At 43.7% G+C, this 18,055-nt stretch overlaps 1 protein-coding gene across 1 annotated transcript; it reads left to right on the top strand.

The window, feature by feature from the left end:
- The first annotated feature begins 883 nt into the window (after positions 1-883).
- On the top strand, positions 884-18,041 carry LOC135078465 (regulating synaptic membrane exocytosis protein 2). The gene is made up of 22 exons (XM_063973015.1): positions 884-1,018; positions 3,615-3,819; positions 3,901-4,378; positions 5,921-6,456; positions 6,857-7,073; positions 7,157-7,330; positions 7,583-7,716; positions 7,985-8,230; positions 8,308-8,445; positions 8,518-8,676; positions 9,052-9,138; positions 9,405-9,828; positions 10,086-10,216; positions 10,291-10,399; positions 10,919-11,111; positions 11,397-13,327; positions 13,407-13,553; positions 13,706-13,850; positions 16,038-16,200; positions 16,738-16,935; positions 17,521-17,655; positions 17,746-18,041. The coding sequence occupies exons 1-22, from the start codon at positions 909-911 to the stop codon at positions 17,746-17,748; spliced, it is 6,063 nt and encodes a 2,020-aa protein (XP_063829085.1). The 5' UTR covers positions 884-908; the 3' UTR covers positions 17,749-18,041.
- The last annotated feature ends 14 nt before the right edge of the window (positions 18,042-18,055 follow it).

An 18,055-nucleotide genomic window follows, 5' to 3' on the forward strand; every position in this document is an offset into this window, starting at 1 on the left:
ACGAATAAAAACATTGAATAAATTCACAAACTGTATTATTGACACCATTGATTGTACAAAAATTCAGGAGAGAAGGAAGAAGCTATGGCGTAAAGACATACCTCCCTAAATACTTATTGGCTTTTATAGCTAGAGTGCTTTACTTATGTAAGTACGCGGGTTACACGACATGGTGCGTTTTCCGCTTAAGATATTGTGATCCACCTACAGTCCAAATGGGATTTGGAACAGTTGAAACAAATTTTTGCAAGTTACAAACTTTTCGCGGCTATTTAGATTTCAAGTTCCTACGAACAAAAAAAGTTTAATTCTGCTACTTTTAATATGCTCTCACTCCTAAAGCTCACTCACTAAAAGTTTTTCAAGTAGGTATTTCAAAAGCCCGAACATTGAAACTTTGTGTTTAGGCGACATAATTTATGAAATTTTACATGAGCTTTATGCAAAAAATGGTGGTAATCAATAAACATAGATGTAGAGTGTTTAGCAGCCTAAAGGAAAATCCTTATTGTGCCTACTTAGTGGTGGTAGAGGATCCTACATGCGCCCTAATTTGGTACTCTAGTAATAAAATTCGGGTTATCTACAGAGAGAATATTACTGGATTCAATATATGACAGATGGTTGCAAGTATTAGTGCTGTGTTTACTCTAAATATGATTACATGTTATGCGCGCGCAATCCCGATGTGGAGCGGAGCGCGACGGCGCTTTGGGCAGGACAGCGCGCCGCCGCCGGGCGTCGCGATCGATAGGCGTTCTGACGTCAGTGGACGGGCGAGCGCCATTGGCCCGTACGGCATTATTAAATAAACCTCCGGACGGAGTGGCGCGCAAAGCGTCGCGCCGCGGGCACAGCACCGCAGCACGCGGCGGGCCCGCGCACCGCTCGCGGCGCCGCCGCCCGCCATGGCCGACATGCCGGACCTGTCGCACCTCACCCCCGAGGAGCGCGCCATCATCGAGGGCGTCATGATGCGCCAGCGACAAGAGGAGCAGCGCGAACACGAGATCATGAGGTGTGCCCCGCACCCACGCCCCGCCGCCCCCGCAACCCGACTTCCTGCCATCTCCCCATTTCTTCCAAACTTAGACCAACCCTAAGCAAGCATATTATGTGAAAGTGTTGTTTTCGTCTGTTGTTCAGTCCGCCTAGGACGATTCAGCAATTTTCAACGACATACTCTGACACATCAATAATGGCCGCTCTTCCCACTTGTCGTTAGTCTATGCGGAGCTTGTGCTTACTTAACCATAACTTGTACAGATATTGACGTAGGTACGTAAATACAGTCTCTCCTTCTGCGCGATCTATAATCTCTATTACGCCATAACGAAATTAGTGTTTCAGCTAAAGGAAGTGTTTCTGTTATAGGAGTTTGTTATTGATTTTAATTTCCCTTGTCTTTGCATATGAATCCCGAGTTGGTGGATTCAAGTTAGTTCTAACGGCCGAGTGTCGCATTGAACATGCAGTAGATGTAATGTGACGCATCACTGCACTACCGTAGCGAAAATAATAGCTTAGTACATTAATTCAATTAGGAACCCTTTGTGTCTTTGTGCTGAGTCATACATAATCGTCTTTATTACTTTCGTGAAAACCACTTCAATTTTTTTTAACTATTCAAGAAGTGAATCTTAAATTCAGTTGGGTTGTGCTCTGATGTAAGTACTTATTAATTTCTTGCTTAAATAATTTGTAAGACTAATTTTGAAAAGTATCTTCAGCATGACAAGCCGTTTCAGTTTCGAGCTTAAACTTTAACAATTCTGCATAATATTTTAACTGACCTACTTTTGACCTATAAAGAAAATACGCAACTTGCGAAGTTGTGACTGGTGCTAAAACGTCTTCCGTTCCATATTCACATTAAATTAGTAGGCAGATAGATATTTTTAGTAAGTTACGGTAGTCGGATACCTCGGAGAAATAAGAAAAGAAACAAGAATTTGGTGGTAGAGCACTTCAGTTTCTGGATGTTTTTGTAATGTAGCGCATTGCATTTTTCAAATTTATCTCGGATACATTGAAGATATCTACTGCTTATTATTACGAAAAAATAAAATAATCAATTTTATCGGGATCTAAATGAACTGAATGTGAAGTCTGGTGGTCTAAATCTTCAACTCTACCAGTGCCATTTAATACTTGTTCAGTACCTATACATATGATAAAGAACTTAGATTTTATTATTATCTCCAATTTAAAACCAAAAAATCTCGATTGATAAAATACAATCAGTAGTCACAAATTACAACAAAGCCTCAATTTTCAAATTCCGTACACGTGAAAGATAACTGAACATCGGATATTGCAGAGGAAAAGGAAACTCTCACTTGTTATTTTTAACAATGTCAATAAATAAATGAATTGTTACGTTTTCGTTGTAGATATAGTTCGTGATCTTTTTTGTAAAGTTAACCAGCAAAATGTAGAGATTCATAAAGAAGATACCGCGGGTTGCCGGTGCTATATCTATGGATCTCTCTGATGACCCTTATCTGTAAGGGTTGCCAATGTTTTTTACCGACTACAGACTCAAATCTTGATGGTAGTTTGTTGCGATTGCATGACCACCTTAATAGAGCTATCAACTTAAATGTTTACGCGACTGGAATTATCCGTAATCTTCTAAGTGCTTTAAAGTGAAGACTGACTGGAAGTGAAGTTTAGTGTGGACAGAAATCTTATGTATCATAAGCATGAGGCATAAAAAATAGGGCTGTATTTGAAGAATACGCGAATGTCAATCTTGTGAGCAATGAAGCATCAAAAAAATCGGGCGTCTATGCAGGAATGGCACATCATATTGTGGTATTTTAGGTGGTTTTATGTATAGTCTGCTTTACTAGCAGCTATACTAAAATATTTTATGTGCCTGTTAAGCGTCACCACAAAAGACTTTACAGCATTATTACATACAGAATGAAACAAGCACGAGTAACAAAGCTACATTAAAAACAAAATCAATGTTTTGACGCAGTTTTCTGGCAAATAATAAAAGCCAAATCAAATTAGACGAGATTGAATCATTTAATATGATCATGAATTCACTTAAGCTTAGTAAAAGAAGCATAAGTTAAGTTAAAGTTTAGAAATTAATTAAAAATACTAGGTAGATCTGTTTTCATTCAAGAACTTTGGTATCAAACCTAGACTTACTTAGTTGGTTTTTTAACGCGTCTAGCTTTTACCACCGATTGACCACAGGGAATAGTTGACCCAGAAAAGTTAAGTTCATTCAGTATTTTCGCGTCAGCTCTCTTCGATCAAATTGTACTCCCACGCAAAAAAGGTACAACATACTTCATGAAAGTAAAGAACAAGTACGTGCCTGTGTCTGATACAATTCAGAGCACGTAGAGGGCCATGCAGGCGAGCCCGAGGGAATCCAACAGCGATCCACCTCGATAGACATCCCCGATTAATTGACTTGTCCCGCCTACTCATTCTTATCACGTCTCCACTGTAAACCACAGGCTGAATCAGAATAAAACTTTAAAATCGAAAGCTTCCCATGTCTGTCTATAACTTTTGTAACGAACATAACGTTTTATGACTTTGAGTAGAGTTTGACTAAAAATGTTTAAATATTCACGTTTGATCATCAGACGCAAGCAAGATGAAGTTGCCGTGTTGGAGCAAACAATCCGCACCAGGAATGAGATGCAACGCGCGGCCGGAGTGGAATTAGCAGCCACCTGCCACATCTGTCTCAAGACCAAGTTCGCTGACGGAGTGGGGCACTCGTGCCACTACTGCAGAGTGAGGTGTTGCGCGCGTTGCGGCGGCAAAGTCACATTACGCTCTAATAAGGTAAACATAATTTTAGTTGAAACGGCTAAAACTGCAAGTCTTTCGTCACAGTCACGTTACAAAACACTGGAAACATTACAGGTTATATGGGTCTGCATTCTATGCCGCAAGAAACAAGAACTCTTATCTAAAACTGGACAATGGATAAACAAAAACACCGGCCAAGATCCCATGTTATGGCGCATGGAATCGGATTTGCGCGGATTACCGCCTCAGGCCGACGCTTCCCTGGATAAGAGACCAAAGCTAGAACGAGCTCACAGTGCAGCGGAGAAAGAGAACCATCCCTTACAAAGATCAGGCAGCGCTCTGCGCCGGCAATACAGTCAGCAGGAGCCGCGCTGCTACGGGGAGCTGGAAGGTTTGGCCCGCACGCATCCGCACCTCGTGCACCCGCGGCAGAAGGCAGCGTACGGGGTAGAGGAGTCTATGCAACACCCGCCTTCGCACCTTCTGCCTCACCCGGGATCGCACCCGCCGATGCCCCCGCGGTCCTCGTCATCCGACGACGAGGTTCCCGAGTGCGTCTCTGACGAGAACGACGAATATCGCGACCGCGGTAAGTATGCACGCTGTTCTGTCGCCAACTACCCACTCCCGCAACCCTCGTCACAACCGAATCCTTTCAACCCGAGCTAATTTTGTTTGTCACCCCTAATACATACACAACACTACATAAAACATACAGACAACAATACAGAAAATATAAGTAAATGTTATCATAACACATTGCGTCCGGATCATATTCACAACGATAAAGTTAAGGTGTTCCGTGCGAGGTATTAAATAATTTTTAAGTACCTAGAATAGTTTCAGGTAAATAATTATGTTTAAGTTATTTAATAACATTTTTCACAGAAGTGGATAGTGTTGAGCACCTAAACTTATCTCTATGTGTACCCATCATGTCTACTCTCATGTACTCGTAGTTTACCTATGTTTCATCGTAACATCGACTTCCTCCTACGATTCAAGAAACACGTCTTCGATTCAACCAACCGTTTCTTTACAGACAATGACAGCTGTTGACGGGTTATGATGAGCATCAAATCTCGCACAAGTGATTGTGCTAGCTTTGAAGCCTTGTTTGTGATTGTTTACCACTTGTATGCAATGTGTGCCGCCGCGGGCGTCTTGTGTGCCCATATACGCGCCCGGTAGCCACGCGCGAGCTGGCCCTCGGAGCGGCCTCACGACCTCCTCCCACTGTTGCAGGTAATAGAGATAGGAGCAGCTCCGAGAGCTCCAGGAGCCAGCGTCAGGCGATGTTAAACGAGAAAATGAAAAAGTTTTTATCGGTGAGGGCGTGATTTTCGGGAATATATGCGTTGTATTATATTGCTGAATTTAGATGTCTCGATATTCGTTAATGTTTTCACAAATGTACTTTTTCCTCTGGTCGACCAAATGTGATGGCTGTTTCAATCTATCTTTCAAATACTTACCATCATTTTCTAAAGAGATACATTTACATGTTTCAACTGGGGACGAGCCTTATCACCATTTTTTTATCAAGATTAAAGAACATTAAAACAGTAAATGTATTTCTTCATCCTATATGTACTGTTTTTAATTGTTTGAACCATACACTGTCAAACATTTTACGAATCTGAATCAATTCAGATTCACAGTAAAGTAAGAACTTACTAATAACCTACTTACAATTGTAATTTAATATGCATCTGTGGTTCAAGCAAAAGTCGCATGCCTGGGCGAAAAGAAGTGTACTTCATACCTTTTCTATAAAAATCCGTTAGATCTTGTGAAGGTGTTCTTTGTTTGATTGTTGTTTTGTAGGACTTGGATAAGTTGACACACGTTCTTTCCGCTTGTGCGTGATCACTGCTTTCAATTTATTTGTTTTTCATCTGGAGGGCGAGGCATCGGGTGCTATCATTGTGATTACAAAACAACACTCAATGTCATCCTACAAAATAAAATAACAAAAACTAAAAACACGTTTAACAACCATCGGTGCTGGAGTAAGAAGTTCCTTCTCTCTTCTTCGATATATCGGTTCCGGGCGCGTACGGGTGCGTAAGTCGTTCTACGGATGCAGACGTTGTAAGACTGGTCGCTATTGATGCCATATAATTCTTAGGACAACTTGAGGCGTGCGGGTCTCTCCGGCATCCCCACCTGCGCAGCACGAGCGTGGCTGTCAACAATTATTACAATTTGACTAACCATTCGCCGGGCGCTTACGAGGCAGAGGCGCGCGGGTTTGACGCGGCGCGCGCGGCGCCGGCCGGCGGCCGCAGCTTCGACTCCGTGACGGACTGCCGCTGGCGCGCGCGCGACGACGGCGAGGGCGCGTACCTGCGCCCGTACGCGCCGGACGAGGGCCCGCGCCCTGACAGAGCTGTATATAAGAGTGCCTACTTGTGGGAGGATTCTTCCGACAACAGACGCTTCACTGAGAGGAGAAAAAAGACTGTACGCTTTGATGGGCACGAAGGTGCAGCCACCTTCCCCAGAGGCGGTCGAGACGCCTCCGGCGCGCCCCAGGACTGGGCCTCTCTTCGCTGGGAATCTGAACGACAAACCAGCCAAGATTCTGCAACCAAAGACTCGGGCATCGATACCTCTAGCACCTTCACATCGAGTGAAGATTCAAACAGAGGCGATTGCCCTAAGGTACACATCATTATTCCCTAGTCAAAGACTTTTTTGCAACAGCCGCTGTAGAAAACATTCGATAAATCCACCAATCTAAACAAAACAATATTATGGGGCAACTAAAAGCGCATTCATAAATACATTTCAATGTAGATAGTTGATTGTATAAACGGGTTGTGGTCTATGTGTTTGGCTGTCGCATGATTGCATTGACGGGCATGCAACGGTTAACTTCTGACTGAATGTGCACCTTCGTATTTTGCCGTACACCCCTCGCCAAATTGCTGAGTAAAATTTCGAAAACTCTTCTTCTGTCTTAAATTATCTATTGACATAATTATTCAAAAAATAATTCGTTCTTTTGAATTTTAGCAAATATTTGCATTTCACTATAAAGTGTTGACGTTGGTGTGAACAGTTCCCGCAAAGCTGGCAGGTGTCAGCCGACGGCAGCCGAATGATTGGGCACATGGTGTTACGCAAAAGCGTGGTGGAAGGTAGTTCCCACTCCTCCGCTGCTATACTAGGGCTCAAAGTCGTTGGAGGGAAACTGCTGCCCGATGGGATGCGAGGAGCTGTAGTTGAAAAGGTCAAGAAGGGTTCTATAGCTGACTTAGAAGGACAACTTAGGATAGGTAAGTTGATTCAACCGCACGTTCGCCATTAGAATATTTTCAAAGAAATAAAATAATAAATCCATTCATTTTATTTGTGCCAGGAGATGAAGTTTTACAATGGAATGGAGTACCTCTTCAAGGTCGTAGCGCCGAGGAGGTCGCGGCGGTGGTGGCAGACAGCAAGCACGATTCGCATGTAGAGTTGGTGGTGTCGCGCCCGCTAGCTTCTTCTCGATCTTCGGCACAGCCTTGGAGGACTCATAAAGGTAATTTAGGTTCGTATATTATACTGTTCTTATATTTCACATAGAAAATAGCAAAAACGCATCACATAATATTTCTTGTTTGATAATATTATGTAATTAATTATAATTTTCTTTTCCATCTTGACAATAACTTCAGCATACCAATGCAGAAATTTTGCCGTTTCCCATATTTAGCATCATTCTTATATCTAGCAGTCTTTTTTTCAATACGAGGCCATATTTTATATACTCGCAACTACAGCTGTTCTGTTTTGTATGCAGAGGTATACACGGAAGTGATGGGCGGGTGCGAAAAGCCGAGTGTTCTTGTCACGTCTCCTGGCTCTCCCGACGTGCACGCGCGTAGACGCCCGAGGCACAATCATCACAACGCTAACGTGGCAGGGCGCATACAGGTATGTAAAAATAATGAGAACTAATTAAATGATCAGCCAAAAATAACTTTGCATTAAGACATCTTCGCTCGCAGCTGCTATTGTCATCTTTGATATTATATGATATTTTCTGACATCAAAGCCGATTGCATCATATTATGACTGTGTTCGGATAGTTTCTGAACCTCAAAACCTCATCGGATTTAGCAACTTTTCATCATCCCCATTGGTAGGTATGCAATACCTACTACCTACTTATAGTTTTAGTAAATATCGCCTATTTCCACAGCTGAAGATATACTTCGACATCAGTGCTCTTCAGCTGCTGGTCACGGTGGTCTCAGCGAGCGGTCTCACGCCCAGAGCAGACGGCTCTCCTCGGTGTCCTTACGCGAAGATATTCCTTCTGCCGGACAAGAGCGAAAAGAGCAAACGCAGAACAAAGACTCTGGCCAATACCCTGGAACCACGATGGAACCAAACTTTCGTGTACTGCGGCATCAGAATCACTGACATCAAAAAACGAACTTTAGAGGTACCTTACTAACAGTCTTGTTCTTATTTTGCACATATGGATGGTGTGGTGATATTGACTTTGTCCCTTTTTCTCAGGTCACCGTCTGGGATTTAAATCGTTACGGCCCAAACGATTTTCTCGGCGAAGTCTTGCTCGACCTCGATAACATTGTGATGAACCATGAACCGAACTGGTACACGCTGAAGCCTCACGAAGAGACTGCGAGTTTTAGTGTAAGTATTACCCTTAACTTCAGCTCAAGCATATGTTAGAAAGGTAAGTGCAATAGCTTACTTGCTTTACAGAGATACCGCGAGGAGGAGGCGGACGGAGAGCACCTGTCACCCCCCTCTACGTCCACGTCGCGACTGTCCGACTCGGACACGCCCAGCGAGTGTGACCTCCGCCGACACCACTCACTCTCCAGTCTCGCTTCTAGCTCCAGCCCGCCGCCCACTCACGAGGTACCAACTCCATTTCGGTTGTCAGAAGATCGAGTTCATAAGCTGGTGACTGATCCTGATCATTTGAACGTAAAGCAACATAGTGTCAATTGGATCCGTCTGTACCTAACTACTAACCCATCGATCTGCTTGCCGCTAGCTCTGGGTAGAATAGGATTGTTCTCGATTTCAACATACGAGTAATCCGATGAGGTACATGCTCGTTGTATTACGTCACATGAAATGTTCAGATCAGTCATCAGCTTTATGAAGGTCAATGTAAAATCCGATCTCTTCTTGACTTGAGAGTAGTAAGTACAAATACTTTGAATTCAATATGTTGTGTATTTTTATGAACGCGTACGGATGTGTTCCTAATATAATTATTTTTCACAGCGAATGGACATGGACGGAAATCGTAATAATCGACGAGACATGTCACCGGCGGGTCGTGTGCGCGCCGCTGGAATGTCCAGAGAAAGGGTATGTGCAAAAAATTGAAAATTATTAAAATTCAGAGTCGATTTTTGAGTTCATTAAATCATTATTTTGAAATAATAGAAAAAGTTAAAAAAAACGGAAGCATTTTAGTACCTAACCTAGTCATAATTATGACACTTTATAGAGTTCAACTGATCCCATCGTTTCCTAGTATTCGATAATGAATATTTAAAAAACTAGAAAGTTAGAGTGGTAAAGGTGACGTTCAAGAATCGACTCCCTGAGTGAGTTTGCGTGTGTACACACAGAGCGCGGGCTACAGCGTGGCGCGCTCGCAGTCGGCGGCGGGCGTGGCGCGGCCGCAGCGCGCGCGCAGCAAGTCGCCGCGCCGCTCGCTGTCGCCGCCCGCGGACCGCGACCCCTGGCGATACTCAGGTGCCGCACTCGGCGCCGACTCGACTCTACTCACCAATCGAGATCACCGGCATCCGAAATACCCTCTGCCGAACCACACAATCCGATTGGTCCGTGGATGTCGATCAAAGCGGGACCGAACCCCGCACGGAACACTTCCATCGAGAAACGCACGTTCTCTCGTTGCGTCCGCTCATCACCACTTTACTGCAACTTACTGTTTTGACTTCCTCGCTCTTATTCCACTTTATCTTTTATTTCACGCATCTTCCGCTGACCTTGTCCTTCTACCTGATAAGTGCACGCTGTCACTTGGTCGTATGTAACGTACGCCGCGTCCACGTTGCGACTTTTCTCGTGGACGCCGTGTACACAATCATGATTCCATCTCATAAGATTTCAACGACTGCATGATGTTTTGAAACTGATAATTTCTACTTGAATTAAAACGGACTGTCCCAGTTTTCGTATCTTTTCTGACGTAACACTTCATACTTCATATCGTCCGTTTTACTTGAATATCATCGGATGCCATGTCTCAATTCGCGGGCACAGCACAACTGGTAATATTTCAGTAGGCGAGGATAGAGGCGACGTGTCGCGGCTGCCGACGCACGCGTACGCGCCGCGCTTCCAGTCGCGCTCGGCCACGGCCACGCCCACCACTAGCCCCAAGAAGCGCCAGCTGCCGCAAATTCCCCACCAGGTACGTTCCAATTTAAGCACAAGTGATTGGTTTCGGTGAAGATGATCTGATTGATTTCTTGTTTGGTTGTGTAGAGTGGCCAGAGGGCAGTGCGGGCGCAAGTGTCTGCGGACCTGGAGGAACGTAAGTGGATCGCCCCGCATCACATTGGCGCCACACTCACCTACCGCAGCACGCCGCAAGGTCAATACACGCACACCCTGCCCAGTGCCTTGTTCACTCACTTTGTGATCTTGTAACATACAAATATTCGTTAATCGGCTAGCGTAGTAAACGCACTGATCACAATACCACGCAATTCGTTTTCTTCAAAAACGATAAGAGAGCGACAGGTCCAACATAACTAATCAAAAATCATTTAGCTTTCATCACATATTAGTGAATTAGTGCAAAAAAATAGGTGGTAGGCAGGCATGTCTATGAAATTGCTGAAATTTCTCAATAATTCTAGCGTTCATATTTCCTACTATTTAATTTTTTGTAGTGTGAAAGATCTTTAAAGTAAACAAAAGGATTTTAAAAACGATTACCCAATATTAATGCATAATAAATTAATAATATAAGTACAAGTTATATGCTTATTCCTAAAAATATATAAGTACAAAGCTGCAATTTCGTAGACAAGTACTGAATAGCAGAGTAGTGGAATGAATTTTTGTGTGGTCACAATACAGCAATACAATTATTTACCTTTCGGTGTAGGTTGGGAGCGGCACTACGCGGGCCTATCAGACTCCGAGCTGGCCGCGCGCGGGGGCACGGGCTGGGCGCCGCCGCGCCGCCGCCTCTCGCCGGACGCCGCCGCCGCCGACTCCGACCTCGAGTCCGTGGCCTCGGTCACCTCCAGCGCCTTCAGCACGCAGTCCGAGAGGCCGCGACCCACGCGAATGCTCAGGTACCAGCTCCTATAGCCGGTTCCGAAGACGTTTCTTGAGGCATTCCAATTTTAGTATTTGAGTTCAATTAAATTAAATTAAATTCACTTATTTCACTGAAATAGTTTTTTAGTCTATGGTCATCGAATCGATGACATTAAATGAAGTAGCATTTAGAGCCAGCCATAATGTGAACTGGAATTCGAATGCTTCAAAAAAGCGTCTCCAGTTCGAATTCCCTGAGAATATCCACAAAGGAGTAGGCCTCAAGACTGCAGAACTCAATACTCGTTCCCGTTTTGCAGCCGGCGACGAATACTTCCTCCGAACAGTACATCTTCCTCTTGCGATAGCGCTACCCCTGTCCCTAATCACTATCGCTGCGAGCGGCTCCCTCGCCGTCTTCTGCCGTACGTGTGCATACCGGCGAATGCGGAGCGCGCGGTGCGGCGGCGGCTGCGGCCCCGCGGGGACCCCGCACCCGTCCCGCTCCCGCACCGCGCCCGCCCCTCTCGCCGCCTGCGCCGCTTACTAGCCCGGAGCCGCTCGGCCGGCTCCACTAGAGACTACCCCTATCGCCACGCTTACGAACGAAGTCACAGCTGCCCCGAATACCCCGTTCGCGTCGACACATACAAAATAACAGAAAACCGAAAAGACTACATATTCCAAATAGCTTTACCTCGCTCGATTAAACATACACATAACGTTTCTAGCGTGACCGTGAACAGGGAACAGAGGAAGGCCGTACCGATGAATTTGACGCACTACAGTCAACCCATGCCGCCTAGAGCGCAAGTGAACCAGCTCAGAAGGAACTTCCAACCCAGACAGGAGCCGATACCTTGGCATTCTATGCGTCCGATGTCATTAGATTGTTATCACTATCAAGCGCAAAATTCAAAAGAACTAAAACGAAGAAGATTGCCAAATATTCAGCAGTTACAAAATGATCGGATTAGATCTCTACCTGATATACCAGCGGTGACTGTAGATAATATTAGATGCGATAAATTTAATAATTTCGTCGCAGCTGGGAGTAGTTTCGAACACGTAACACAAAACGAAGAAACTACCAAATATCATGGTTATGATAGCGATGGCAGCGAAGCTGAAACTACTATCCATGTTAGTATTGAGAAACAAAATAGTTTCGAAAACGCTAAAGCGGATAAATGCGATTTTGGATATGACTTAGGAAGTAGAAATCGTAGGTCTTCAATGTCCAGCATCATGGCAAACAATAATCGAAAGAAAATTCTCTCCCTTGATTTAAGGTCTAGCTACGAGCCAAAAGTTTCAATGCAGTCACAATCATTAGATATACCAGTTGGTGATGAACCTAAATGTGTGCCTAAATTATTGACGCCAAAAAGAATTTCCGAAAATAATGCCAACCAAAATAATTCTGAATGTAATACTGTTCATAAAGTAACCAATAAAAAAGACGCAAAAGCAAAAGATACAACCAGCAAACGTCGACGTCATTCGGATTCCTTAGTAATGTTAAAATCTTCACCTGAAAGTCTAACAACGCCAGAAGACATACGAGGTCTTTTTAAAAAAATGAGTATTACATCATTCAGTATTTCAGAATCCGTAGACCACACAGATAAATCTAACAAAAAACATGGCAACGTTAGCATTAATGAAATACCAACTTTCCAAGAATACTGCTCGCCTTCTTCTTTGTTTCCGCAATGTAGCTTTGACTTACCTTCAATAAAACCTTTACCATCTATTATTAAGAAAGCTCGTACCCGATCTCATTCTTTAGCATCTACTGACCATTTAGATCATGAAATAAGTATGATGGCTAATACTATGTTTATTGCTCTTTCTCCTCCAAACCTCGGCTCGCCCCGTCGCGTGCTCACTCCTGTCGCCTCACACCTGCCACTCGATGACATCCATCACGACTCACATATCGCGGCGCCGCTATCGCACTCGCCGGATCAACCGCCCGCCGCCACTGAAACGCCAACTGCGCAATCCGTGGCGCAACGCATCTGCGACCGGGTCAACGCGGAACACAACAAAACACAATCGGCTGCGGCGAAAAAACAACGGGGGAAACCTGCGTCACGCCGGGGATCGAAACGCAGCAACGACTATGGCGGGCGCGACAACGGGCGCGGCAACAACCAGCCGCAGCCGCTGGAGCGCCGCGAGTCCCGGCGCGGCCAGTTCACGCGCAGCCTGAGCAACGCTGACGTACCTCCAGATGAAAAAGCAGGTAAATAACACTTATATTTCAGGAATTTGCAGGACGCAAAGGTTAATAGCAATTAACTGATGTTTTCTTCCACATCAAGATGGAAGTCTCAGCGACACGGCTCTGGGCGGAGCCGGTGAACTGGAACCGGTCAGCGATGACGTGCTGCTGAAGGCTGAACCACGAGACTACTTCGGTCCCGGGATGGGCAAGAAGAGTAACTCGACGTCCCAGCTGTCAGCTACAGGTGATTCTTATTGCATCCCACACCATCATCTACTCGCACCACCCCACACTCCCGGTCAGTCTTTCTGCAACGAAATTTACTGAATTGCAAAAAGGCTGGCTTCCGTTAGAAGTATATAACTTATGTTTGTGTATTAATAAAATGATCGACAGGACGAAAACGGAGGTTAGGTTTCGGTAAACGTGGGAAAAATTCGTTTACGGTACAACGCAGCGAGGAGGTGGTGCCCGGCGAAATGCGCGGCGCCGGCGGGGTGTCGCGCGCCTCCTCCGCCTCCAGCGAGAACGACGACGACAGGTTCGCGGCGTCAGCCGGCGACATTGACACAATAGTGCCTCGGGCGGCGGTAGCTCTCGCGACGCGCGTCTTAACTCGACAATCCGATCGCGGTCCGCTGACAAAACTGACTAATGCCAAGTTGTGTACTCGATACACAGCATGTCCAAGACAACACGACAACTTTAGAGGAATGTGCGATGTCGCTTTTGTGGAATTAGTTAACGTAGTGCTTTAACTGGTAAATGTAAATGCTTTCAAAGAGCGAACAAAGACGAAACTAGTTCTAGCCGTCTAGTAAAATATGGATTTGAAAACGACGCTACATCATCCACTGTAAATAATGAATAGTGTATTCGCTATCACTGACGCCAGTAAGAGTTTAAGTTTAGTTAATGAGTTAAGCGATATGCCGCATCGGCCGCTCGCGGTGGCGGGGCGGCCGGCGCGGCACTGAGCCACTGACGTGTGTTGGTGAGGCAGCGCGCGCGGGCCGCGCGGAGGCGGGCGGCGCGCGGCGCAAGCGGTCGGGGCCCGCCACCACGACGTTCCAGCGCTCGCACGAGGTGTGCGCCGCGAGCCTCGTCTCCATATCTAGCTCGGAAGGATCCTCGTAAGTCGCTCGCTCTTCCGCTCGTTTGCGCTGCAGACCGCCGAGTGCTCGCCGAACTCGATTCTTGTATGTGTGCATCGATGTTGCTCGCGTCTTCTACTCTGCCCCTCTCTGTGTGCCTCTCGTCTTGTACAAACGCATGATGCCGGTATTTATTGGTGTTTTCACTTCATTCTATTTTCTGTTCAGCACGCACGAGTCTTCTCTCGCATAGGCAACGCACTCTCTCGATTCCTTCAGACTATTTTCGATGATAGATTATGTCGGTGGTTTTCCACATTTCTATTTTCAGTCGGGTTGTCGATACGAAATGGAACCGGAGTGCTATAGCCGACGCCGGGATGCTTCACAGTATGATGCACGAGTGTGATTGGACGATAAATGTTGCCTGACAGCCTTAAAGTGTTTGCACTTATTTTATTATTTTAAATCGTATGACAAATACTGAATTTTGTCTCAACGTACACACACCCGCCACAACACCCATGCATGTTTTACTGGACAATCACATCATCTTTTTTTATTGGTAGTAAAATTCAACGAGAAATAAATAAAACAAAATTCCAAAAATTAGGAAGATATTATTCATAGAGGCACGTAACTTTACACCATAAATAAAATCTATAATTTCTGACTTAATAAATATCCGAGCAAAACTTACGTTTACTTTAAAATAGTGCAACGCCTACAACTATTGTATAATATTATATCCACTTTAATTATGACCCGACCCCACAACTATGATTTGTAACATAGCACGTAAAATATAATTGACTATCTAATACCCTCTTGACCTGGATAATTTATAACATCTATTAGGTTTGTATTGATCTAACTTTGACCTCTATAACTTAGCAACAAACCATTCTATAGTGATTCTTTAGCACCTATAAAATTTATTCTACTAGATGCCTTGAAATTTTTCTATATACATAGTTACCTAATTTCCACGTTTTACCTAACTTTTATCACTCGATGCATCCGAAAGACTACCGCCCTCTTCTTCACTATTGTATCAATGTTGTCATATTGTAATATTTATACCTAATCTATTCTCCTTTAGTAGTTGAGAGAAGATGTCTGGTGAATTAATATTTTCATTTAACTACCCATAGATTACTTTAGAAGTTGTATCTGACATAAAAATCCTATCTTTTTCGCTACTTTCCGTTATGCATTGGGTCATACCGCATTATGAGTTACAAAGCAAAAAGAACTATGAAAATATATTTTTAAATATCAGTTTTGTTTTAAAAGAAATAAGTTTTCAAATAGTAGAAATTATTTAAAGCATAACTTCAGCTTGAACCCGATGCATAACATTAAGACGTAACTTATTCACTTTCAATTAATCACTATTTAAAGTTCTCAGTGTTAGATAATGTGTCTTATCAAAATATAAAGTCAACGAAGGTAGTAATCAAGGACACGTTAAAGCGCTTTTTATGTATAAAGTTATTTAGCATGCAGTAAAATCCCTTGAATTCAATTCGATCGTAGATTGAAAGCCGGGTTGTGATAATGTATCGTGAAGTTTATGTAATGAATAGATTTGGAGATTTTGGTAGGTATTATCGAACCCCCAAAATTGGCAGATGGTCCCCTGGCATGCGGGGGTCGGGGTCGTCGGACGGCGGGGGTCTGTCGGACTTCATTGACGGCCTGGGCCCGGGCCAACTCGTGGGCAGGCAGCTACTTGGAGCGCCCACTCTGGGAGACGTCCAACTATCAATGTGTTATCAAAAAGGATTCCTTGAGGTAAGCATTAAAGCTGGATTTGCAATACTTTCGGCTGTCTAGACGTGATTAAACCATGTGAATTATGGGATGAATATTACAGGCGTGACCTACTTGGCAATAGCGTTCTCGACTTCTCGGGATCGTTACGGAAATTGTTATTTTTTTGGCAGAAATTGGAGCGCAACTAATGTTGTATGAATTTTGGAATAACGACCCAACTGCCTGCCTGAAATAAGAATATTTGTTTAGATAGAAAGCTACAGTGTTCCCGAGGGTCATTTTATATTATAGGACTATAAACAGTTCCCGAAGGGCGCACACTTAATTTATGATGACAAAACAATATCACGGCGCGAAAATACTGTTACTTTTAAATTCAAGTTGACTAATCACAAGCACAAGTGACATCTTAGCTTCGCGAGCGGTATAAGCATTACTTATACCACAGATATAGACTTATACCGTACAGGGGAATAGCGTTTTGACAGCGCATTTATATGTCATATTAGAGGTATTATTGGTAACTACCCAATTAATTTGCCATTATCATTTTAGGTGGAGGTAATCCGCGCCAGAGGCTTACAGGCGCGACAAGGCAGCCGGACTCTGCCGGCGCCGTACGTCAAGGTGTATCTAGTGAGCGGCAAGCGCTGCGTGGCTAAGGCCAAGACTAGCACCGCGAGGAGAACGCTCGACCCACTGTACCAGCAAACGCTCACCTTCAGAGAGAACTTCAAGGGATGCGTTTTGCAGGTGAGTGTTCTTTACAGACAACACTAAGGTAAACGCCGCACCTTAGGTAGTTGTAAAAGGAGCGATTTTTCAATAATATAGTTTGTGTTCATAGTTTTTGTAAAGTTCAGAAAGAACGAAAGTGACCAACTGCTATTTTGATTAAAAAATACCAATAATGAAGCACTTATTCGCATATCTAAAAAAACACATATTTTTCATGGGGAGTCCGCCGACATAAATCGGCCCGAAAATTACGTCTCGCAATGAGGGTTATTTTTGACATGACATTGACAGATATGTCAAAATCCACCAATCACGCAGCATTTGGACCTCGCGTCTACGTATTGCCATCTGGCGGATTTTTCAATCGCGAAAACCCTCATTTTTAATGGTTAATTACTAGGGTTTAAACTTTAAATTAAACGCAAGTTCATCGCCATAAACCAAAAAAGAAGAAGAAGAAGTAGGGTTTAAATTGCGATAACATGAATACGGTGGCAATTATGACTTTACTTTCAAAAACATGAAAATTCGTTATAGTAAAATCGTTATAATAAAATCATCGCTATTTATTGCAAAGTTGACGCATTATTTTGTTTGCAGGTGACTGTATGGGGCGACTACGGGCGTATTGAGGGCAAAAAAGTGTTCATGGGCGTGGCCCAGATTATGCTCGATGACCTAAACCTTTCCAACATAGTCATTGGATGGTACAAGCTTTTCGGAACTACTTCTTTGGTAAGTTCTTAAAAAAGAAGTCTACCGATAGGTACCCGTTAAATATAGTACATAAACAAAACTAATAACTGTTTTTTTTTTGTTTTCCAGTAACCGAGAGTACAGCACTATCTACAAAGTGTTTGGAGAACTTATATCATCACAATAAAAAAATGTCCAAATAATACATTTAGTGATACTGCTTTAATATCATGATAAAACGCGAAATATCTTGAATATAGGAAATTTTCTATAAAACGAAAGGTATAATTAAATAATGATTTGTAATTAATTTTCTTTTGGAATGCCTACCGGAGTTTTGAATAGATAGCATTTTATAGCAATGAAACAAATGTATAGTGTACTCAATAATATGTAATTAAGTATTAAAAGCCAAATGCAATTTCGCTATTTCTTTTTG

Source organism: Ostrinia nubilalis, chromosome 2 (genome assembly GCF_963855985.1).
Source record: "Ostrinia nubilalis chromosome 2, ilOstNubi1.1, whole genome shotgun sequence".
Lineage (NCBI taxonomy): Eukaryota > Metazoa > Arthropoda > Insecta > Lepidoptera > Crambidae > Ostrinia > Ostrinia nubilalis.